We start from the raw sequence: 26,108 nt of genomic DNA, 5'->3' as shown, positions 1-26,108 counted from the left end.
AAGCAATATGCAAGGTGTTGGTGAGCGGATGATAAGGGTTTTGTAAGGGTATTTGGGCTACCGATTACTCAAATGTGGTAGCTTTATATAAGGGTTTTTAAAAGCAAAACAAAGGGTTTCGTCTGGCAAAGGGTATGGTGAGTTAAGCCTTATGCAATACCCTTATAAAACCCCGATAAGGGATAGCGGGCCGGTCCCTGGTGTCGCCATTTACACGAGCATAGGCCACAGGTACCTATGGCGCCATCTATTCCAGCATAAATTTTTCTTGATTTCCGAGGCACGTTTTATTCTAAGACTTTAGGTACTTATACGGAGATACATATATCTTTGCTAATAGCATGTTGCTGCTGGTGCTGTTGCTGGCGCACGCGGCGCACGCGCAGTACGAGGCGAAGGAAGAAGATGGCGTCGACGTGTTGACCACGCCAATGCACGGCGAGGCTTGCGGATACGCGGTAAGCACACTTTTCTTTCTTGCACACCGCGTCTTTTTAACGCTAAAACGAACGTTGACGGCTCGTTTTTCACATTTCTTTTTAATTATAAACTGATCGGCGATTGGCCCCAGTCACACCTGATGGAAAGTGAAGACAGGGCCTAAATAATCATATCACCGGAGCTCACCGGTTCAGTAACAGCCTATTCACTCTTGCTTTAAAGTATTAAGGCCGTTCCATCGGTTTGCCGCTGTCACTGTCACATTTCGCAAGAAAGAACGAAAGATCATACGCGCCAAGTGTCAATTTTGATCGAATTTGGTAGATTTTATTTATTTTAAAAACGTCACCTTACAATATCGAAATTCGAAAGCTATGAAATTACTATTTAAGTTAAGATTGTTTTTTCTTCTTTTTTTGTTTATCACAATAAATAACCGAGTAAAGTAGGATTAAAAGTCCGAGTTAGAGGTTACTTTGGGAATTAATTGTATCGAGCGAAGTGTCATAATTCGTGTATCGGAAGCTATGTTGTTAAAGATTATGTAGTCAAGAACTACATATATTTTTTCCACGTCTACGAATATCAACGCCTCTTAGAAAAACATGATCATGTAAGGAGATTTTTCGCCTTCTGGCTCAGGGAACCGCCTTAAGCTAATATAATGTCATCTCTAACATGATGCAGTTTGTTTGCGTTTGTCGCGATACAAGGCGCGTTTACGGCGCGTGTTGTTTTGACTGGCGGGTTTTCCAAGAAAGTCTACGAAGAAACGCATTTAGCCAGGGCGTCTGTAGCGATACAAATGCACCGTCAACGTGCGTTTGCATCAATGTAGGTATGCAAAGGTCTAAAAGCTGCGTCTGATTACTTGCGTCGTATGTATCGATACAAACGCGCGTCGCCGGCGCGTTAAAACAACGCGATTTTAGATATAATTTTCACTTCTCATGCTAGTAAAGTTCGACTTTAAGTCGTGCGTAGACGACATAAAGTTGCTTATTATGTTCTAGAGCATAAAGTAAAATCAATTACGACCCTTATTGACTTAGCAATAAAGTCTAAAATCTGCCATACAAACTGCCAGCCCTGCCGGGGCGCGCCCGACCGGCGCGCTCCGGACCGGCGTGACCCGCGCCCCCACACAACCGAGTACAATTTGCTTAAGTCTTCAATAAATACGGTAAAATAACCTAAAATAATGGATATTTTTGTATATTTTACTCACACTCGAAGTGAAAAGCAGAGTGTATAACTCAGGCATAAATGTCCATTTTTATCCTCGACTATATCTATTGATACTCGCTGCGCTCGAACCAATAAATTGCCTCGGAAAAAATGGATCGCTTTATGCCCTTGTTGTACAATCTACTATTTTATGTCATCTGTATGTAATCTTATAAAAAAAATGTTATGATTTTCGTTTATTTGTCTAGAGCTGCCTTCCCATCCAGCCAGGCTGGCTGAACGTGCACATCGTACCTCAAACACACAGCGAGTTGGGACACGGATACAATTTCCATCAGCATTTCACGGGAGGTAACCACTAAATTTGTCCGAATATTAACAAAAGTGCTAACCCGTTTTTATATATATACTAGCTTTTGCCCGCGACTTTGTCTGCGTGGACTTAGTACCCAAGCTAGAGTAAGAATAGCGTCTGGAGAAAGTCTTATAGCAATCATTCAAAATATTAGGCAACTCATTTATTATCTCATTTCCACCATGATTCGACCCCGCTTTTCACCCTCTTAAGGGATGAGTTTCGGGATAAAAACTATCCTATGTCCTTCCCCGGGACTCAAACTATCTCTACGCCAAATTTCAACTAAATCGGTTCAGCGGTTTAAGCGTGAAGAAGTAACACACATACAGACAGACTTTCGCATTTATAATATTAGTATGGATAAATGAACATCTTATTTGCCAGAGGACCCACCCTTCCCGAAGAACACGATAAACATGAAGAGGATCCTGGACGCTATACTCACAGAATTATGGAACGAAGAACGTCGCAGGTTAGTTTTTAGGGTTCCGTAGTCAAGTAGGAACCCTTAGAGAGGCCACACACTAGCCAATTCGGCTGCTGCTCTAGTCCAGAGTGTGCAAGTGTTATTTTAAAAGCCAGAAATGAAATTATGACTTTTACTTTGACTGGGCTATCAAAATCGCTGCCAACTTAGCTTGGTCTAACTCTAAAAACTCCGCTCCCGCCTCACCGCACCCCGCTCGCTTATTTGAAAAGAGCCCGCTACACATCCTTCTCCTGTTTTGTATGTACAAAAACCTCGCGCCGCTCTTCCACATCTCTGGTGGAAACGCAGCCTAAGATTCCACTTAAAAATAAATTAAAAGTGGACAAGTGGAAGTGGTTCGCTGCATTGGGTACGGTCTTGGTGGCTCAGATGGTAGAGCACTGTACTATTAGTGATCCAGTGGTCGTGGGTTCAAGTCCCACCCAAGACAGTGAATTTGTCCACTTTTAATTTATTTCTAAGCTTAATAGCATCGTTTGCAGACGTTTCTGCTTGATACAAAATAAAATAAAATAAAATAGAATTTTATTTCAGACAAATTTTCATTCCTTCTTGACACAAAATTAATTTAAGATTCCACTTTTCGAACCACTGGCAACGCCGATGACTCATTTTTGGAATCTTTCGTTTACTCAGGTATCAATATTAGCACGAGAGATATTAGAACAATAACTTTTACCCCCTTGTAATACAAATAACTATTTCAGATTCACACTATCAGATACGGCATATCTTTTCCATTGGTGGAAAAATCGACATCCTTCAGGTAAGCACCTTCCCCTTTCCATCATCGGACATCCAGGCGCGGGGAGCGAATGCACCCGTTCGTGGTCCACATTCCATTCGTTCGGACGAAACGTTTTGCCTCCTCCTTTTTGGTACGGACGGCTAAGGAATGGAATGCGCACCCGCCATCTGTATTCCCTGATCAATATGACCTCGGTCTCTTTAAAACAAGAGTGAATAGGCTGTTACTGAACCGGTGAGCTCCATCTTAGGCCCTGTCTTCACTTTCCATCAGGTGTGACTAGGGCCAATCGCCGATCAGTTTATAAAAAAAAAAGCCTAAACTGTCTATAGGAGCTGAAGCACGTACTGCTCGCCCTTAGATCGCTCGGTCAAAGACGCCTAGTCTTACGACTACTAAGATGGCATATAGTCGAGAAATTGGGACGGATTCCGCTGTGACAAGATGGCCTAGGGGTTCTTAGCCGCGTTAGCTAATAAAGACGCCGGTTCGAATCCGGCCTTCACCACTGGAGAGCTTCGTCACTTTTTCTTTAATATATGATATTTATTTCAGTTTATAAATTAAAATTGTTTTTCAGTCCATCGTATGATGTACCAGCTGATCCGCCAAGGCCGTCTGACCATCGTGGGCGGTGGTCTTGGAGTCAGCGACGAAGCCTCCACCAGCTACCACGCCATCATCGACCAATTCAGCTACTCACTCAGGTGAGAACTGTTCGTCAAGGCTGTATGTGTCTGACCATTGTGAGTCAGCAACTATGCCATAATCAGCAATATGTACACCATCTTACGAGTCCGCAGCAAGCTCGGCCGAATATCACCTTTCTATACAAACGGAGTTTCGTTCTCCTTTTAAAACTACCCGTTGTATTGTAATGAAACTTTACAAATACAATGACACACGAGGTATATCTATACGAAATAGAGCAAAAACAAGTTTTGTATGAAAAACTAGAATTCGCTGTATTTTTTCACTATTGTATCTGAAGCTACATAAACTAATTACAGGTAAAGATATACCTTATCCTATTGTAAGTACAAAGTTTCAGAGCAATCTAGCTAGTCGTTTTAAAATGAGAGCGTAACTACGTTTGTATGGAGAACCGAGCTTGCTGCGTATCTACTCTTTACACGTAATCACACAGTTGATATACGATATGAACTATATTAGAGCTATCTTCTTTCCATTTCTCTTCCAATATTTGTATCACACAGGGGAGAAATAATTGGTCTGCGCTTGGAGAGTTACTATTATGCTATTATCAAACGGTACACCTATTCAGGTAAGAACAGTTTGTCAGAGCTGTCTGACCATCGAGGGCGGTGACCTGGGGGTCAGCAACGAAGCCCCCAACAAGCCACCATGTAATCATCCACCAATTCACCTACTCACTCAGGTGAGAACTGATAGAGCGTTTTCACAAACTAACAATATGATTGACACTTCCGATAATTTCAGTCATAAACTTTATATCAAATGAAAAATTGAAAAATTTACGCTTCCGGCAGGACTTGAACCCTCGACCTCTGCAATCCGTGCATCGCTCTTAACCAACTGATGAGCTACGAATCAGATTATTTTTCCACTCTTGTGGATAAACTGCAACGTTCTCATCAGTTTTTAAAGTATAAAGATATCCTTTATGATCTGGTATGGTGAAAATACTCTATTATCTCTCGCAGGAAGCTGAATTCTACGTTCCGCGCATGCGCGCGCCCTCTAGTGGCGTGGGCGGCAGACGTGTATGGACATTCGCGGGAGTTCACGTCTCTCATGGCACAGATGGGGTGAGTTCACTTTCACGTGCTTTCAGATACTCACTGCCATAGAGAAATAAGTAACATTAGAGTACCTACCTACCAACTCCATACATCTGTTTCCTTACTTAATAATAATAATATTATGGGACATTCTTAGGTACACAGATTGACTAAGTCCCACGGTAAGCCCAAGGAGGCTTGTGTTACGGGTACTCAGACGACGATATATATATAATATATAAATACTTAAATACATAGAAAACACCCATAACTCAGGAACAATTATCTGTGCTCATCACACAAATAAATGCCCTTACCGGGATTCGAACCCAGGACCATCGGCTTCGCAGGCAGGGTCACTACCCACTAGGCCAGACCGGTCGTTACATAATAAATGACAAGTTGTATGGGAGTGAGAGGTATTTTAAAACGTATTAATAATAAGTTTAAAACTCGCTTGTTTGTTCGTTTGTTATTATTCTTTCACTACACCTTATAAAACAAAGTCCCCCGCGGTGTATGTATGTTCGCGATAAATTCAAAAACGACTGAACGGATTTTCATGCGGTTTTTACCTATCAATAGAGTGATTCTTGAGGAAGGTTTAGGTGTATAAATAGTTATTTGTGCAACAAGAGAGGAAAGTTGGTTTTTCTTGCGAGTGTTTATTTTGAGTCCCGAGAAAGCGAAAGATTCTATAATTGAATCACGAGCGGAGCGAGTGATTCTAAGGTAGAATCTTGAGCGTAGCGAGGGACTCAAAAACACAAGATGTAAAGTACAAGTTGTATGGGAGTGAGAGGTATTTTAAAACGTATTAATAATAAGTTTAAAACTCGCTTAATACGGGAGAGTCGGTTATATCGTACCAATTTTTACTTAAACGTGGATGTTTTGTTTTTGGAAGTAGTTACAAATATGTTTGACTGGGCATATGAAAGTTCAGTATCTTGGCTACATTCATTATGAAGATGAGCATTCTAGAATTAAATCAACATAGTCGAAATGCATTTTTTCGGAAGCACTGCCCTCGGTACGATTTAGCCGACGCATATTAAAATTGTAACTATGAAGCAAATAACAAATATTTATTACCAGAAACCAAAATCTTACTACAGGTGTACGATATACGACTCAAAAATACTTGGGATGAAATAGTAAATTATCTAAGTAAATGGGGCATTTTCTATGAAAAGGGACCTTATTATCGATGGCGCTTACGCCGCACAGCGTCGCGCGGCATTGTATTTATATCGGAGCATCGTTAATAATGGCGTAAGCGCCATCGACAATAAGGTCCCTTTTCATAGAAAATACCATAAATATCTGTCGTTTTCTTGCAGATATGACGCGTTATTCATAAACCCAATCAGCTACGACGAAGAAGTGGCGCGCATGCGGCGAAAATCATTGGAGTTCTTGTGGCGCGGCAGCGACGACCTTGGTAAGCAAACCACTTCAATCTACCCACATACCATGGTGATCTACCCTCATCATATAATCATGTGCACTATTTCTCTGCTATCGTTCGTATTCTCACTTTGAACTCGGTCACTTTTACGACACAAAATATTACACGAAGACTCCAATGCATGCAATTTTTAAACACAATTTACTTTCGAAAACAGATGACTTAAAAATTTTTTTTCCATTTGCAACCTAACTAACAACGAAAGGTCGTTTGCTAGTTTGTTGTCGGTACAAAATCTAGCGGAAAATTAGAATTAAAAAAATTAAGGACCTCTTATCCTGTAACCGCCCGGAGGCCTATAAAAAGGCCTTCCGTTTAATAGCATTTTGAATATTTATTTAGACAGAATAAAATTGCATTTGTCTTGGCAAGTTTTAATATGAGGGGGGTTGGAGGATAGATTATGCTGAAACTTCACAAGTTTACATGCTTATGTAAGTAAGTTGGGTGACAATACAATATTATAACACTTTAAACTCTCGTTTTTCACACATATTTAGTGATATGAATACAATATTATGGTACCATCGAGCTGATCTGTTGATGGAGACCGGAGTTGGCCATAGGAACTCTGTGATAATACAGCGCTACCTCATTGTATTTATTTGTTCGAATTGTCTCGATATTTTGAGAGAAGAAAAATATAGATACCGATAAAAGCTTGTATCAAAAACATCATGTATTTTGCTTATGCTGTCTTGTGCTTATGTCTTTCTTCTTTTTCTGTTACTTTCCTTGATTATTTCTCACTTGATGGTCTCATCGGAAGATCAACGCTGCTTCCAGCGCTGATCATGCACCATGCTAAGATGAGGCCATTTCGTGGCACTTTATTTCTTCTATGTTTTTCTTAATTATAATATGTAATTTGTCTCGTTTGTGTTTACTTGTTTGTTCGTTTGTTATTATTCTATCACTACACCTTATAAAACAAAGTCCCCCGCTGTGTATGTATGTGCGCGATAAATTCAAAAACGACTGAACGGATTTAATGCGGTTTTTACCTATCAATAGAGTGATTCTTGAGGAAGGTTTAGGTGTATAAAATGTTAATGTTTTAAGTAACCCGTGTGAAGCCGAAGCGGGTTAGTAATAACTAGTTCTATTTTAAAAATGTATTTTTTTTGACAAAAACTTATTTTATACAGGTCCGTCGACGGATATGTTTACGCACAACCTGTTCGACGGGTACTGGGCGCCCCCTGGTTTCTGTTTCAGCAAGCTGTGTACCGATCCACTGCTGGTTACCTCTAGCAGACTCTTTTCTGACTTAACGGACCGGGTGAGTAAAATAACAGTTCACAATATTATTCTCGTATGGAGATATGTAGATAGCGTAAGGCATGTGGAAGCACTTAGGATAGTTTTTATCAATCATCATCCCAACCAGACGAAGTCGTTGGCAAAATTTAGTAAGAAAGATAAAGATAAAAGATATTTATTCGTGACGGTAACAAAACATGCACGAACATGTACAGACAACAACGGCAAGAAAAGAAATCATTAAGTGTGCATCACGAAATGGACCCAACTCAGCATAATGAAGCTATTAGCTAAAGCCAGCGCTAGTCTTCCGTAGGGCCCATTTAGTGATGCCACGACAGATAACACATAAAGATAAAGATACATATTAAAACATTACAAAAATACACAAAAGCAATCATTAAGATATACATAATTTATTAGACTTACCAGAGCAAGTAAGGACTTTATCTTCGGATCTTCTATTCGACACGAACCTTAGAAAAATTTAGAGTATAATTTTATTTCACTGGTCTTTTAACGATTGCCTGTTATCGTCCACAGGTAGACAAATTCATCGAAAGCGTGCTATACCGCCAAGCACCGAACTTCGAGACGCGGAACGTGATGGTGATCATGGGACATCGGAAAGCCTACTCTGATGCCCGCGTCTGGTTCGAAAACATCGAGAAACTAATCGCGTACGTCTTCTCCTAAAGGTCCCTCCACACTCGTGCGCGAATCGCGGCGCGAAGCCGCGAACGCGAGTGTGGAGTCTAGTTCGCAAATCAGCGAAATCGACTCCACACTCGCGTTCGCAGCTTCGCTCCGCGTAGTCTGGAGCAGGCTCTAGATTTTGCCCTTGCCACGGACGGTATACATTTCGCCGTTTTCCACAGATTTTCTAGTAGATAGAGTGACGAAATCGAGCGCTCAAAATTAAATAAGTGCGAGTCGGACTCGCGTTTCAAGGGTTCCGTACATTACACAATTTTTAACATTGTCTTTTTTATGTGAAACATGAGTGAAATGTCTTTAAAAATCCGTAGGTGTAGGATCAAAAACTAAGCAATTAAGTCCGACTCACGCTTCACCGCACATTCCTAATAGTTTTTCCTGTGATCTATAGGTAAAGGACTATTTTGTGTATTTTTTTCAAAATTTTAGACCCAGTAGTTTCGGAGATAAAGGTCATTTTTTGGCTATTTTCTTAAATAACTTCTAAACTATTTATTTTAAAATTACAAAAACAATATATTTGAGATTCTCACAAGCTCTTTCATATGATATGTAACACGATATAGTTTAAAAAACTTTATTTTTTTATTTTCTCATTTGCTTTGTACCAAAAATGATATTTTTGGCATAAACTATTTTTTTTTATTCAGACAATTATTTTTTCCAGTCACACAAATTGGAGGGCGAACCAGAAAAAACTCAACGTAACTATGTTCTACTCAAACCCGCCGTGCTACCTGGCCGCTGTCCATGACGAGATGTAAGCATTCACCAACCGATACGAACTTCAAACCTTCAAGAAAAAGCGTAGAGCTCTTTCCCACTATGTCGGATGTCGGGACGATTTTTAATCGGGTGTCGGTGCCTCTGTTCACACTAGTCGGCTGTCGGCCACGACCGCAGCTGGTGCCATTTTAACGACAGTTCAAACGAGGCCCCACACGCGATGCGACGCGCGGGAGGCACAGGGGGTGCGGCGCGGGCGGGGTCGGCCCGACATCCGACATCATGTGAACAGCGCCGCCGACACGATTTTTTTCCGGACGGAAAGCTGACAAAACACACGATATTTTATGTTGGTTCCGACACAAAATCGTTGTTGTTCGTGTGTGAATAGCTTCATATAAAACAGCTACGACACCCGATTAAAACTCGTCCCGACATCCGACATAGTGGGAACGAGCTCTAAGACGAAAGAAGTGGAGAATATCCAGAGAAGAAAATGGGGACAGCGTTTGTATCGAAATGCAGCCGTCCTCTTTCCTCGTAAAGGGTGAAACGCACTTGCAAACCCTCTGGTGCTGCTGGTCTCCACGGGCGATCAGGCGTTTTGTCTGCTCATTTGTCTCCTATACCTTATATCATTAAAAAACTGAATTACTAGTAATAATCCATACTAACATTATAAATGCGAAAGTCTGTCTGTGTTCCCTCTTCACGCTTAAACCGCTGAATCGATTTAGATGAAATTTGCCATAGAGATAGGTCGAGTCCTTGAGAAGGACATAGGATAGTTTTTATCCCGAAAATTATCTCTTAAGAAAGTAAAAAGCGGGGTGGAATTGAGATCATTAATGAAGTGCCTGCTAATTTGTGTGCATAATATGCTCAAATTGAATGATTGCTATGAGATTTTTTCCAGGCGCTATACTTACTTTAGCTGCTGTTACTAAGTCCACGCAGAGTACGCAGACGAAGTCGCGGGCAAAAGCTAGTAGTTCAATAACTAGACTAGTTGTATCTTACGTCACGATGTCAGTCATCAGTGTTAACATACTTATATTTATATCTCATCGTAATTTGTTATAAAATTATTTACCACTTCTTCATATGGATATAAGAAATTGTGTACTAAAACCACCACCGAAATCATCAATCATAGACATGTTAAAAAACCGAGCCTTAAAAATATTTCAGCCCCGAGTTGGAGACAAAACAGGACGATTTCTTCCCGTACGTGCACGACAAGGACAGCTATACAGTCGGCATGTACTCTTCGAGGCCCACGTTCAAGTACCTCATCAGGGAGGCGCACGTCTACCTGCAGGTAAATACAAACGAAACAGGACGATTTCTTCCCGTACGTGCGTGACAAGGACAGCTATACGGTCGGCATGTATTCTTCGAGGCCTACGTTCAAGTAATTCGTTAGGGAGGCGCACGTCTACCTGCAGGTAAATACAGACGAAACAGGACGATTTCTTCCCGTACGTGCGTGACAAGGACAGCTATGACGGCAATGTCGGCATTTACTCTTCGAGGAGTAGGAGGCGCATATCTACCTGCAGGTTATTTTTTCGAAGAATATTTTAGTCAATTCCTACAAAAAACAATAAAATCAAATAGGAATTTGAGTTTCAAGTTCAAGCAAGTTCGTGGCGGCGACCACTCTATACTTACCAACCAAGTCGATGCAGCTATCTCAAGCTTAGTGCGAACCAGGTTTCCAAATTTTTTAAACCGAGAATTAAAGTTTCGCGGTCCTAATACTTACCTGTATTGCTATTTCTTTTTTACACAACTTAAATATAATAAAATAGCCCTAATCGAATACAGAACCCTCCTCCTTCTGGGAAAGGTAGTCCGTTAAACAAGGATCTCACGAATTTTCAAGTCGAATATTGCTTGACATGTTTTGCTCCATAACGAGTCGTTCGGGAGCACGTGTTGGCGTAGAGCTGCAATCCGCAGACTGCGTTGGTCCACGCAAACTTACTGTTTGTGACTCATCACAGAATAACAGAAGGTTCACTCTCTAACAAAATGCGTCTATTACGACAGATATGACCGCTAGGTGGCGCAAGCGAGAGCAGGCGTCCGTTACGTAGCGGTGCGCGGCAACTACTATGGCTGGACACCAAAATTGGTGTGGGCCGCATGTACTTGTAGCGACGCGACGAAATCGCGGAGTGAGCCGCCTGGTCTCATGAAAGTTTTGTCATTTTACCCTCTCATAATGATCATTGTTGAATATTATTTGCAGATAGCGAAGCAAATGCAAGTGACTGCCAACATGGGCCCGTATACAAACATGTTTGAAGACTTCAATTGGGTCATGGGTAAGTCTATGATCGCCTAAGTGCTAGTTGCACCATCCGCACTTGACAGACTGAGCAACGTCACCCGGCGCGCCGCGGAAACTATGAAACTTTCCGTACAATAAAATTTAGCGAACGCTTTAACGATGACAGACGGTTTGGTGCAACCGACCCTTAGTCTTAGGCCCTAAGACGTCAACTGACGCGCGCGGGTATAGTCCAATGTGTGAACGGCACGTCTGTACACGCGGCATGCGTCATTGTGTGAGTAAGTTGCTTAAAAACAGTACTGAGCGGCCGGCAAAAGGTCGTCACTGGTGTCGCGGGGCGAGGTCATTCTAATCGTGGCGGGGCGGTGCGTGGCCGTTCTGTATGATAATACTATTACTTATTCTGTGCCTTAGGCGTGGCGTTCAAACTTTCAAAGGGTTTTAAGTTACGTTTTTAAGTGTTAAGTCTACGGAAGCTTCAAATCTTGGGCATTAAGAAACCTGTGTCGAAACTTCGGTAAATAAATGTAACAAAATAAATACGCGATAGACCCGATTGTAAATGTAATTTAATATGTATTCAAAACGCTAAGGTTTTAAATGTTATATCAATGACTCATCGGAATTTCCTCCAACAGTGGTTTTATTTTCGGTATTTTAGGTTTTTACGATATCTTTAAGAGGCCGGTGTCGATTTTAGTCGCAAAAATGTAAAATTGATAGATTTAGTCGGTGAAATTGTACACCTTTTGTTACCTAATTGAAATAACAAGTACTGGTTTCTATTAGCACGTCTTCTTATCTTACCTTTTATCAGATCAATTTTTTGAAAAAAGACTCACTAAATTAGTAATGTTGGCTTTTCTGATGGACGTTTAGGTAAACGCGCGTAAAGCACTGATTTTGTCGCTCTTATTTGTAAATTTCGTAAAGTTTGGACGGCTAAACATGGTAATTTTGTATTACACATATCTTGTACTTGACGTTTATCAGACTACATTTTTATTATTATGACTTTGAAGTAGTGTAAATGAAAGTTAGACGAAATCAATTTTCTCCAGAAATTACTTCAAAACAAGTGACAATTTCTCTGAAAATCGACTTAATTTCAACAAAATTTTCATACTTAAACAATCTACTACATTTGCTGAAACTATTCTTATACATCAATTTGTATAACTTACCACCATAATTTTTTTATGAATTTTTAAAAACTACCCCTTCTTTTCATAAAATACCGGTGACGCACGCTCGCGACCTCATTATTAAAAGTCAAGATGAGAAGACGTGCTAATAGAAACCAATACTTGTTACTTAGATATTACGTAACAAAACGTGTATAATTTCAACGACTAAATCTATCAATTTAAAATTTTTGCTCCAAAATCGACTACGGCCCCTTAATGCAATCGGTTCATCAACGAAGAAGTTGCAAATGGCGTCCACTTTTTCAAATTCTAGTTTTTTGGGTCATGTGCAGGGGTGGTCCGTCTAAAGTGTATTCATGTGCAGGGGTGGTCCAAGACCATAGCGTGGCGTCCGGGGTGCTGCGGCAGCGGGTCAAGCAGTACTACACGACCAGGATCGACGCGGCCGTCACCAAATCTACGGACTTCATTTCTAAAGCTTTTACGTGAGTTGTCCTTTTATAGTGTGAAAAATGAAAATGAAAAATGAAATGAGAAGGTTTAAAGAGGCAAAAAAACATTACATCAAAAAAAACTTGACAGTGGTCCCCAAACTAGGCCGAGCCTGTATCTTGGGAACCATAGAGAGTTCATAAGTATTTAAATGTATGTTACACTTATGTTAAGGTTTCATAAAAAATATTTGATTTTGTTCCCTAGTTTTACTGGTAGCCTTTAGAATTGGTCAAAGACGCTAAAATGTGGTATTTTCTATAGAAAGGGACCTTATTGTCGATGGCGCTTACGCAATTATAAACGATGCTCCGAAATAAATACAATGCCGCGCGACGCTGTGCGGCGTAAGCGCCATCGACAATAAGGTCCCTTTTCATAGAAAATGCCTCATATATTGTTGTAAAAGTGCTTTCGGCGATAAAAGCACTTATTGAAATGCTTTGTCGGCAGTAAGCTACGCTCGAGTCCCAACCACGTGTCGTACTACCGGTGCCAGTTCAACATATCTTCGTGTTATGGGTCGCGGTTCATCAAGTATAGCGTGAGTAATAATAATACAGTTATATTAAATATATTAATAACGGGTCACTCACGTGTTTTAAGTCGAAAACGCTCGACATGTTTCACTCCGTACCGAGGAGCGTCATCAGTAGTGAGTGTTGTGTGCAACCCATCATTTGACAATAATGCCGTAAACGAGGGTAGTTTCTCGCCCCCCCTGCCGCCACCGGCGCCCGCGCCGAGTCATCGGGCGCGGAGGGCTGCGGCCCGCAGTCTGCGCCGGTCCGTCACCGTCGACGCAAGCCCCTGATGACGCTCCTCGGTACGGAGTGAAACATGTCGAGCGTTTTCGACTTAAAACACGTGAGTGACCCGTTTTTATATATTTAATATGTCTGTGTCTCACGGAAGTTTTGTTAATAATACAGTTATATTGGATACCGATATTCGAATGGGTTGTTATTGTTACCTTGTCTTATGGCGTCATCATCATCATCATCATTCTAGCCTTCAGTCGCCCACTGCTGAGCATAGGCCTCTCTTCGTGTACGCCTCTTATCCCGGTCCTGGGCTAGTCTCATCCAAAAGTGCCCCGCGATTTTTCGAACGTCATCCACTTAACGAGCCAACGGACGCCAGGCGCTTCTTTCATCCGAAAGCGGCCACCAATCTGTCAACATTTTGGTCCACCTGCCAACACTCTGCCTGGCAACATGTGCCTGGATTTTGTCTTATGGATATGGGCTTTATAGTCAAAATTAGTGTTTTTTGTCGAGAAAAGTGAACTTACCTATAGTTTCGTCATCGGTATATTTAATAAGTATTAAGTAATAAAAGCGTTTTCACATTGCCCGATCCGATTTTGAATGGAAGTAAAATGTAAGACATGTGTTTTACTGTATTTAATTAAAAGATCAAATTATATCATTATTAGTAGAAAACGATAACGAAAAAAGGGCGCAGTTGATTCCATTTGGCACTCTCCTGCAGCCGTTTTTCTCATAGGCGCCTTCCGACATACGATACCGGAAAGGCGCTTCCGATAATTTCAACCATGTCGGAGGTCACCGTCAACTGTTGGACTGATAATATTTGTTTGTGTGCGTATGTGTAGGCATAATGTTTGTTGTAGTGTGCGTGACCGCTAAAGACGGCGCCCCCGCGAGGGTCGCAGCACGGTACGCTCGACACCATGCCTGTCACGTTCTAACAAGTATGTGAGTGCGAAAGTGACGGACTTAGTGATAGGGGAACCATGATGCGCGGGCTGGGTGCCTAGCCAAGGTGACAATCGTTTGCGCTACGATAACGAAACGCTTTGTGTCTCTCTATCACTCTTCCATCGCACTAATGTGCGACAGTGACGGTTGCGTTTAGTTCGCTACGCATCCTACATCCGATATCGATATCCAATGTATAAACGCTCTAAAACTGTTTTGAAGTCAGTCAAAAATGTAATTTTGCATGACTAATTGACGAAGTATTTTGAAATGTCCCCCGCGCACTGTGAATTTGCACAGTGATCAACTTTCTGAGGATAATGTTGAGCTATTCTGGCTTGCAGATCCAGGTGTACAACCCGTTGGGCTGGCCCGTGACTACGCCTGTGCGGCTACCCGTCTATCCCACAAACAGCTTGTTTAAAGTCTACAACAACGACGGTAAGAGCATTGAAGCATTCATTATTATAACTTGCAGATTCAGGTCTATAACCCGCATAACAGGCTACCTGTCTATCCCAAAAACAGCGTGTTTAAAGTCTACAACAACGACGGTAAGAGCATTGGAGCATTCATTATTATAACTTGCAGATTCAGGTCTATAACCCGCATAACAGGCTACCCGTCTATCCCACAAACAGCGTGTTTAAAGTCTACAACAACGACGGTAAGAGCATTGACGAATTCATTATTATAACTTGCAGATTCAGGTCTATAACCCGCATAAAAGGCTACCTGTCTATCCCAAAAACAGCGTGTTTAAAGTCTACAACAACGACGGTAAGAGCATTGAAGCAATCATTATTATTACTTGCAGATTCAGGTGTATAACCCGCTACCCGCTAACGGGCTACCCGTCTATCCCACAAACAGCGTGTTTAAAGTCTACAACAACGACGGTAAGAGCATTGGAGCATTCATTATTATAACTTGCAGATTCAGGTGTATAACCCGCTACCCGCTAACAGGCTAGCCGTCTATCCCACAAACAGCGTGTTTAAAGTCTACAACAACGACGGTAAGAGCATTGGAGCATTCATTATTATAACTTGCAGATTCAGGTCTATAACCCGCTACCCGATAACAGGCTACCTGTCTATCCCAAAAACAGCGTGTTTAAAGTCTACAACAACGACGGTAAGAATTGGAGCATTCATTATTATAACTTGCAGATTCTGGTGTATAACCCGCTACCCGCTAACGGGCTACCCGTCTATCCCACAAACAGCGTGTTTAAAGTCTACAAACAGCGTGTTCAAAAGAGATTGTAAAATCCTACTTGATTAAATGAAATTCTATTCTATTCTACAACAACGACGGTAAGAGCATTGGAGCATTCATTATTATAACTTGCAGATTCAGGTGTATAACCCGCTACCCGCTAACCGGCTACCCGTCTATCCCACAAACAGCGTGTTTAAAGACTACAACAACGACGGTAATAGCATTGAAGCATTTATTATTATAACTTGCAGATCCAGGTGTATAACCCGCTACCCGCTAACCGGCTACCCGTCTATCCCACAAACAGCGTGTTAAAGTCTACGACATTAACGGTAGCTTTGAATTATACATTATTAAAGTGAGCTGTTAATTCTTTATAAAAGCTTTTCTTCTCAAGATGTAGTGACAAAAATTGAGAAAGGTATGTTGAGATGGTTTGGACACGTTAAAAGAATTCGTGAAAGAAGGCTAGCAAAGAGAGTGTATAAGAGAGAAGTAGAAGCGGGAGTTGGAGAGGGTAGACCTCCAAGAGCACCCTAAACCGGCGAGTGTGTATGAGGAATGTTATGAAAGTGAAGGCGAAGTGAAATAGGTATGTCAGGATCGTAGCAAGTAGAAATCCGTGGTCTCTGCCTACCCCTCCGGGAAATAGGCCTGATTATGTGTATTCTTCTCAGGTATCACACAAGCAGGTGTTAAATTGGAATAATTATTTGCAGGCGAAGAAGTAAAATCAGCGACAATAAGATTGCCAGACACAATATTGAAAATTAAAAATCGCCCAAAAGCAGACTATGAAGTGGTTTTCATTGCAGCCAACATCCCACCGGTGGGATTTCGGTCCTATTATATAGAAGCACAGTTCTTTAAAGGTAAAATGTTAATTAAAAGAGGGGGCGAAAGAACCGAAGAATATGAAGACGGTACAGAAGAGAAAACTATGCCATCTGTTTGGAAAGAAAGTAAACAAGAATCTAGACCAAGAAAAGATAAACATGAAATGAAAGTATTGGGTTTAGAAGCCAATAAACGAGAGAAGAAAATGATTGCACCTGAAGCACTTAATACCCTAAATATGACTAAACGTGAGAACGGACAAATGCTAGCTACAGAGGTATTAAAAGATACTGCAAATAATTACATGAAGGACAGGATTCATGTTGACGACGTAGATAACGATCAAATAGAAAGTACTACAGAAGAATTAATGCTTCCGATGCTAAAGGAATTTACTAAGCCGGAAGCCGGAGTTATGCTTCCCATGCTAAGAGACTTTTTACAAAAATCTAAAGTTCTTAATAAGTTAGACTTCGTTGACACTGAAAAAGAACTATTATCATCTCAGGAGTTGAAACATGAACCTGTAACAGAGACTGAATTTGAGACTACATATACAACTGAAGCAGATATAAAAATCCCTTTCAGAAAAAACATTACAAGATTCAGTGAATTACAAGATATAATGGTAGAACCGGATATAAGAGTACATATTGTTCGTTCTACAAAGGGACCAAATACACAAATACCACATGGAATAAAACCAGAAGAGCCTTATTTTAGACCGTTTAGAACAACAGCAGTACCAGATATAAGAGTATTTATACCGGGCAGAGACAGGCCAGATATAAAGAAATCAGTAAATACAGATATAAAAGTACCAGTTAACAAATCTACAGTTAAAACTAAGGCAAGAAAAGAGTCAGAATCAGTAGACTTTGAAGAAGCTAAAACAGAATCATTAGAAATAGTGCCCGTTCAAACGACTTCAACAAGATCTGCAGTGTATGTAGCTGAGTGGTCTAGCACAACTGAATCAGTATTAGTAGTACCAGTTAGAAAAATGTGGGAACAAGATGCTGAAACAAAAAATAATGAAGAAGCTCTAGAATATACAACTGAATCAGTAAATACACCAGTCGATGTAGCACAGTTAGAAAAGAGACGAAAAAACGAAATACCGCAGGCTTTTAACGTAGAAGCGAGTAGAAATACCGATACACTTATAGATACTGACTCGATAGTAGACATAGGTGGCCAGAACGAAGACATTGAGCAAATTGAAAATTCAGAAAGGTTCAGAACATACTCACTAACCACTGAAGAGGTAGAAAGGTTCGTACCATACTTACAAACTACCGAAGGGATTGAGCGAGTTCCAAATAAAGAATATATTGAATCAAGCACTGGCGTAGAACCTACTACAACTCAGAGTACCGATGACGTATCTAGTTCCACTGACAATATTAGATCTACTGGAGCATATGACGATAAACTATTGTCTGTGTCTCCAATTGCAACTAGAACTCCAACTTTTGCTGCAGCTGCTGATATTGTTGATTCTAATGAAAAGTATTTCAAAGTAGATGATGGAAGCCGATTATTCATTGGAAACAAGGTGTGTACATTCCTAGATTATATTTTAGGAAATAATATGGCATCAATATCATTTTTTGTGACACATGCTTTATACGATACTTTTGTTTTTCCTTTACTAGATGCGCTTCTCTTTAGCGGATTACTTCAACTTTCTTTATTTTTCAATGTTCCTGTTCTTCTTGTTGTTGTAGGTTTTCTCTACTGTTCTCAATCTCGACAAAATCGTTATCTACTTCTTATACTACACGTTAGAAATTCTTCGTTGATTTTATTGCCCATTGCATTATGCGTATCTAGTGTATTATTTATGTTTTTACTTTTAGCCTACAGTCACCTGAGGATAGTTTTTTTAGCGATATTATCATGTTTTGTATACCTTATTTGCCACGTACACTTGACTTGAGTTTAATACATTAATTCTTATAATTAATCGTTTCCATTTTGTAACAAGTTGATATTTAAATACTCTTAATACCTAAAGGTTGTCTGCGACTTCTGCGAGAGATCGCTTTTTAGCAATAATACCCTGTTGTTTGCCTCTACTCGAGTTTCTGCTTTCATTGTATTGTTTCCTGTATTTGTATTGTATTCTTCTCTCTTTCGCTATTCAGTACGTCCGCGTCAACCTCGACGAAAGACGCCGTGTCACCAGCATCTTCCTTCGGAACGGAGTCCGCATCAACCTTGAGATCCTCATGTTCCACTATGTCTCCGACGACCCCGCCAAGTTTGACATCAGGACAGTACCACGAAGAGACATCAAGCCACCTGGAGCGTACATCTTCAGACCTATTGACCCTTACATTATTAGGTCGGAGGACAACTATGATGTCAGCATTGTAAAGACAGATATAGTTGAGGAAATGCGTATAACTTTTAGCAATTGGACGTCTTTGCAGCTGCGGTTGTATGTGGATAGTCCGGTTATTGGTAAGATACATATATATAAGGTACAGATATTACAATTTATTTGGTTTTACATTTTTTGTTTCTCACATGTTCCATTTTGGTTTCAATGGTAATAAAACTGTCTAACAATGTATTAAAATTATGCAAGTAAATTTCAATATGACTTCAGTTGTATCGTTTAGGTACTTATCAATTTCTCCGAAACCATAAAATTTCGCTAAACGTGCATAGGGGCTAATCCCCCTGGCTTTCGTTTGATCTGTAAGTAGTGAAGACGACCCTGTTGTATGTACGGTTGAGTTCACATACATCTTCACAAGGCAACCTTCCAGAAAATATATTTTCACGACCCTAGTGGTAGTGTTAGTCTCTAAGAAGCGTTGGTCCAGTCCAAGGTCTTTCAATGCCAACAATAGAAAGTTCCCAAAATCTCCCACGACAAAGGGACGAGTTATGCTAATAATCGGTTTTCACCGTCACCAACAGAACTGCACTGGTTGGTCGGCCCGATCCCCACAGACGACGGCCTGGGTAAGGAGGTGTTCATCCGATACAAAACCGACCTGGACCACGACGGAGCCTTTTACACGGACTCCAACGGACGACAGACCATCAAGCGGATCAGAGGAACTAGGGCCACGTACGAGCCTGTAGATCTGGACCCTATCACAGGTACCTTTACCATGATTTTTAACCAGGTCATTCGTTAAACGCAGTCCAAGAAAATTCAAATTCAGAATAATAAAACCTCAAAGGGCACAGAGGGTGTGCCGTAAATATTGTTTTATGTCTTAAACAGCTAGGGCTAGGTGACCGTTAACTCCCTTATTCATAAAACTTAGCAAACCTGTTAAATTTAGTCTCTTTCTAACCAACAGAAATGTCAAAATGACAAATAGGGACAAACGATTAGCAACGTTTATGAATAACGCCATAAGAAGTTACAAATCATGTATTCGATGTCGTTCTAACTTAGACCTACTCTCCACTTTTTACGATATCTGCCCTTTCTGTATATCGCTTACTCTTCTGATAGGAGGTGGTCTGTCGCCATATGCCAGACGCGAGAGAATGACTCGCGTTAAGGGCCCTCCACACTCATGCGCGTATCACGGCGCGAAGCCGCGAACGTGAGTGTGGCGTCGATTTCGCAGATTGTTCACGCCTTCGCGCCTAGTTCCCCGTTTTTTGTCGGTTTATTAGCCCGCGTCAAAGGAGGCGCGAAGCGCGAACTGGCAAGACTCCGCATTACACACTATTTTGACTCGTATGTAGCAAGATAAATAATAATTATATTATATAAAGCGGCTATATTTTACGGCTCTACAACAAAACAAAATGGAAAAATAGCTAAATCACGTATGATGCCATAGATAACTAGCAGTTAAGCTCGATCAGCTGATGCTTTTCCGCCATCTTGGCGAGAACCAAACTGCGAAATCGCCGTGAAGTTTGCGAGTGTGGAGTCATACGTCAACGTCGCGACATGTTCTCTCCGCGAAGTCGCGCCGCGATTCACGCACAGTCTGGAGGGGCCTTTAGGACGGTTCGTGTCCGGGCCGAGGCGTTTTGTTACGTAAAAGAAGACACACTAGATGGGTCCGGCATCTAGTATGGGTCTTCTTTTACGTAATATTTTTTTTCCTTTAAGAGGAAGTCTTATTTGTAACAAATATAGTTGTTAGACTTGTTAGGGAGAGACTATCTGCATGTATACAGTCAATGTTAAAAATTCACTTCTCATCAGGCAACCTATACCCCGTGACGTCAAAGATCTACATCGAAGACCTGAGGAAGAACATCCGTTTCTCGGTGTTCAACGATCGGTGCCAGGCCGGCGGCGCTTTGATAGATGGCGCCATTGATCTCATGCTGCATCGGAGGCTTCTCACTGACGATATAGGTATTTTAGCTTTTTTGGGATTCGTACCCAAAGGGTAAAAACGGGACCCTATTACTAAGACTCCGCTGTCTGTCTGTCTGTCACCAGGCTGTATCTCATGAACCCAGTGGCGTAGCTAGGGGGGGCTAGGGAGGGGGGGCAAGTGCCCCGGGCGCCATCCAAGAGGGGGCGCCAAAATGGGCAAAAGGCAGCAGCAGGGAAACTTTTGTCAGTCGTCAGGGGGCGCAAATTTGGTGACTGCCCCGGGCGCCATATCCTCTAGCTACAGCCCTGCATGAACCGTGATAGTTAGACAGTTGAAATTTTCACAGATGATGTATTTCTGTTGCCGCTATTTGTTGTTACTAAAAACAGAATAATATAAATATTTAAATGGGGCTCCCATACAAAAAACGTGATTTTTTTGCTGTTTTTTTCCGTAATGGTACGGAACCCTTCGTGCGCGAGTCCGACTCGCACTTGGCCGATTTTTTTTATTTAGCACCTCTTTGCCATCTGGAGGTGGATAGAGATCGGAATGTGGAAAGAGCGTACCTGGGCCGCCTAGGAGGGCGTCTTGTCGGACGCCCCAGTAGCGATCAATACGCTAGTCTCTCAGTCGCACTAATATGGAAGAGTGATAGAGAGATTACCGTTTCGTTCGCTGCGGCGCAAAAGATTGGCATCTTAGCTAGGCCCTCAGGTATCACTGGAGCGACATGGTGGAGGCGGATACAGGAGTACAAAGTTAAATTTTGATGTTGATTTAACTGTCGTGTGCGAGTCCAAGTTTGACTACAAGTATAGGCTTTAAGCAGCTTTAAGGCCGTTCCATCGGTTTGCCGCTGTCACTGTCACATTTGGCAAGAAAGAACGGAGATATGCGCGCCAAGTGTCAATTTTGATCGAATTTTGTCGATTTTTATTTATTTTAGAAAGGTTACCTTACAATATCGAAATTCAAAAGGTATGAAATTACTATTTAAGTTAAGATTGTTTTTTCTTCTTTGTTTTGTTTATAATATCACATAATAAATAACCGAGTAAAGTTTGATTAAAAGTCCGAGTTAGAGGTTACTTTGGGAATTAATTGTATCGAGCGAAGTGTCATAATTCGTGTATCGGAAGCTATGTTATTAAAAATGATATAGCCAAGAACTACATATATTTTTTCCACGTCTACGAATACCAACGCCTCTTAGAAAATCATGATCATATAAGGAGATTTTTCGCCTTCTGGCTCAGGGAACCGCCTACGCCTTAACAATTTTCTGTGTAGGTTTTAATACAAACTTTTTTTTTCTCAGGTTTTGGCGCATTTTTAAACGAGACAGAAAACGACGAACCAATCAGAGCAGCAGGCACCCACTATCTCTACCTCTCTAAGGCGCTCAGAAACAAAATATTCGAAAAGAAATTAGCTAAAGAAATAGCTTTCGCTCCCCGCGTTTTAACATCCAACCACCTAATGTACACCGATGATATGAGAAAACAGTTTTATGATAGTAAAAACGAATTTAGTGCTCTTAAAGAGAAATTACCTCTTGGTGTGCATCTTTTAAGTCTCGAAAGAATAACTCCGGAAGAGATGTTAGTGCGACTCGAAAATTACTTGGAAAAAGTTGATGCGACAAGTGACGGTGTACGGTATGTGCGATTAAGGGATCTTTTTAAAGACATAAAGGTTGTTTGGTTGAAAGAAACGCTGTTAGCCGGTAATATGTACAAGGAGCAATGGAAGCCGACGCAGTGGAGAAAGAAGAATTTGTTTTATAGAAGATTTAATGATTATTATGGCGGTAGGAATGATACTTTTGAAGAGGAACAGCTGGATGTAGGTGACGAGTTGGGTGGGAGAGGTGTTAGATTAGCTCCGCAGCAGATTAGAACATTTATTGTTAAATATAAATATAGAATATAAGATTTAAAATGTTTTTTTTTATTTGTAGTCTGCCTTTCAAAGAGATATACAGGGTGGCTAAAAAATAAGTGCATTTCCGTTGCTAGGGAGGTTTTGGGATTATACCAAAGATAGATATAACTCCGTAATAGATGGATACAGTCTAAGGAAAAAACGTGCCTCGAAAATCAAGAAAATTTGATTCTCGTTCAGAGGGCGCTACTAGCTTTGGCTTGCTGTCGTATAGATGGCGTTGACGGTTTCGTTTGTTATTTAACAATTTTAACGCATATCAGTGAAAGAACATGGGTCAAAATCATAAAAATAATTAATGCAAATAAAAATAATAATTTATCCATATTTAAATACATTTTATCGTATTTTTATAAATATTTATTTTTAGTTTTAAAGTGTGTCGATAGATGGCAGTGAATTTACTGGGGTTACAAAATTTACTATGACAGTACCGCTCTAGTATATTGGTATAAGTTACTCTATGATTATACTGAGCAACTTTCACTATGGGATCAACCACGTAATCGCGACAAAAAAAAATACCCTCCCATAGAAAATGGACCAGCCAAAATGTATGAAACAGGCAAATTTTTTGCGATTTTCGGGTTGGTCCCAGTGTAAGTTGCTCAGTATAATCCCAAAACCTCCCTGGCAATGGGAATGCATTTATTTTTTGGCCACCGTGTATAACTCCGTATAAGATGCATATAGTCTAAGAAAAAAACGTCCCTCCGAAAATTAAGAAAAATTTATGCTCGAAAAGATGGCGCCATGCCTCTGGCCTATATTCGTGTAGATGGCGACACCGTTTGATATTTAACAATAGGGGATATTACTGTAATGTTCTGCCGCCAGAGTGCAGCACTAGCCTTTTTAGTAAACCATAGAGTAACTTATACCAAAGAGGATATAATAAGATAGAGCGGTACTGTCATAGTAAATTTTGAAACCGCTGTAAATTCACTGCCATCTATCGACATACTTTAAAACTAAAAATGAAGATTTATAAAAATACGTTAAAATGTATTTAAATATGGATAAATGATTTTTTTATTTGTATTAATTATTTTTATATGATTTTGACCCATGTTCTTTCACTGATGTGCGTTAAAATTATAAATAACAAATTAAACCGTCAGCGCCCTCTATACGAGAGTAGGCCAAAACTAGTGGCGCCCTCTGATCGAGAATCAAATTTTCGTGATTTTCGAGGCACTATTTCCTTAGACTGTATCTATCTATTACGGAGTTATATCTATCTTTGCTTATACATACTGTACCTTTAACAGGTTTTTGACAAGTTTTCAGAGATAATAAAATATGACATTGATGCATCAAGGCGGTTTGTTTACAGAGGACCTACCGGGAAACGCGAATCCGAAATTTCGTTATTTGCCTCGTTTATCGCTCGAATATGCAAGTGACAGAGATGTTAGTTAACAAAATTTCGATTTTCTTGTTTCGTAATCATAGAGTAACTTATACTAGAGCGGTACTGTCATAGTAAATTTTGTAACCCCAGTAAATTCACTGCCATCTGTCGACACACTTTAAAACTAAAAATGAAGATTTATAAAAATACGATAGATTGTATTTAAATATAGATAAATGATTTTTTTTATTTGCATTAATTATTTTTATGATTTTGACCCATGTTCTTTCACTGATATGCGTTAAAATTGTTAAATAACAAACGAAACCGTCAACGCCATCTATACGACTGTAGGCCAAAACTAGTAGCGCCCTCTGAACGAGAATCAAATTTTCTTGATTTTCGAGGCACGTTTTTTCCTTAGACTGTATCCATCTATTACGGAGTTATATCTATCTTTGTTTATATGTTTATGTTTCCGATTCAGGCCACAAGATGGCAGAACCTCCAATTGATTCGAGTTAAGGGGACTCGACGGTTCGTGTGGTTCGCGACAAGGTCACGAGCACAGGCGAGGAGCCACAAATTCGAGTTGAAACGGCGAGTCGAGCTGCAGTTGTTGTAAAAAGGACCTTCGGATCATGGAATTAAGGTTTATTTTTGAATGGCCATAGTAGCAGTGAACTCCAGTTGAGACGGCGAGTCAAGCGGCAGTTGTTGTAAAAAGAATCTTCGGAACACGGAATTAAGGTCTTATTTTGAATGGTCATAGTAGCAGTGCGATAGTGTCGAGTTGGCGATTCATTCGTCGAGTTAGCGGATCGGAAACCAACCTACTGCCGATTTTGTTTTAATGTTGACCAATTATATCCTTTATCTCAGTGAGTTAGCGGTCGAGTCGATTCGAATTGCACATAGTCTTGATTCGAATTAACTCGTCTGTACCAAAGATAGATATAACTCCGTAATAGATGAATACAGTCTAAGGAAAAAACGTGCCTCGAAAATCACGAAAATTTGATTCTCGATCAGATTCCACCACTAGTTTTGGCTTACTCTCGTATAGAGAGCGTTGACGGTTTCGTTTGTTATTTATAATTTTAACGCATATCCGTTAAAGAACGTGGGTCAAAACCATATAAAAATAATTAATGCAAATAAAAAAATCATTTATCCATATTTAAGTACATTTCTACGTATTTTTATAAATCTTCATTTTTAGTTTTAAAGTATGTCGATTGATGGCAGTGAATTTACAGCGGTTACAAAATTTACTATGACAGTACCGCTCTATCCTATTATATCCTCTTCGGTCTGTACGTAGAATCAGACGATTCGACTCGCCCATCGCTAAAATTTAGCGTTTTATGGTTAGTCATTGGAAAACGGAATGAAATAAAAGCACAAGTGGACTACCGGTTCGAACGCCATCTTGATAGTAGCCTCGTGATTAATTCCTTTGTTTTTCGCTCATTAATATTGTTTAAAGTGTAATATCGATAGCTTTATTATACAATAATCTAATGCGGTAGTGTGCAGCGAATGGAGAATTAATCTCAAAGCGTGTTTAACCACCATTTTGGAGTCAACGGCCGGTAG

General features: G+C 40.5%; 1 protein-coding gene and 1 non-coding gene across 2 annotated transcripts; both read left to right on the top strand.

The window, feature by feature from the left end:
• Positions 1-341: 341 nt before the first annotated feature.
• LOC134753034 (lysosomal alpha-mannosidase-like) lies at positions 342-25,034 on the top strand. Its single transcript, XM_063688795.1, has 21 exons — positions 342-458; positions 1,878-1,980; positions 2,372-2,459; positions 3,185-3,243; positions 3,806-3,932; positions 4,911-5,015; positions 6,332-6,432; positions 7,608-7,741; positions 8,266-8,402; positions 9,107-9,199; positions 10,357-10,486; positions 11,423-11,498; positions 12,980-13,100; positions 13,561-13,651; positions 15,176-15,272; positions 16,775-18,450; positions 19,043-19,361; positions 19,827-20,012; positions 21,088-21,243; positions 22,530-23,135; positions 24,997-25,034. Exons 1-21 carry the CDS (start codon positions 342-344, stop codon positions 25,032-25,034), a joined length of 4,560 nt encoding a protein of 1,519 aa, XP_063544865.1.
• Positions 2,832-2,907, top strand: Trnan-auu (transfer RNA asparagine (anticodon AUU)). The gene is given in 2 exon segments: positions 2,832-2,868; positions 2,872-2,907. It is a non-coding gene; the product is annotated as a tRNA-Asn (tRNA).
• Positions 25,035-26,108: the final 1,074 nt, after the last annotated feature.

This window comes from Cydia strobilella, chromosome 26, assembly GCF_947568885.1.
Source record: "Cydia strobilella chromosome 26, ilCydStro3.1, whole genome shotgun sequence".
Classification (NCBI taxonomy): Eukaryota; Metazoa; Arthropoda; class Insecta; order Lepidoptera; family Tortricidae; genus Cydia; species Cydia strobilella.
This window is presented reverse-complemented; position numbering and strand designations above follow the sequence as displayed.

Excerpts from the sequence above, each read along its gene's own strand:
- LOC134753034 (XM_063688795.1), top strand. The coding sequence starts at position 342 with ATGTTGCTGCTGGTGCTGTTGCTGGCGCACGCGGCGCACGCGCAGTAC. Across the intron at positions 3,933-4,910 it reads CAATTCAGCTACTCACTCAG|GAAGCTGAATTCTACGTTCC; the intron begins GTGAGAACTGTT and ends TATCTCTCGCAG. Across the intron at positions 7,742-8,265 it reads TTTCTGACTTAACGGACCGG|GTAGACAAATTCATCGAAAG; the intron begins GTGAGTAAAATA and ends TATCGTCCACAG.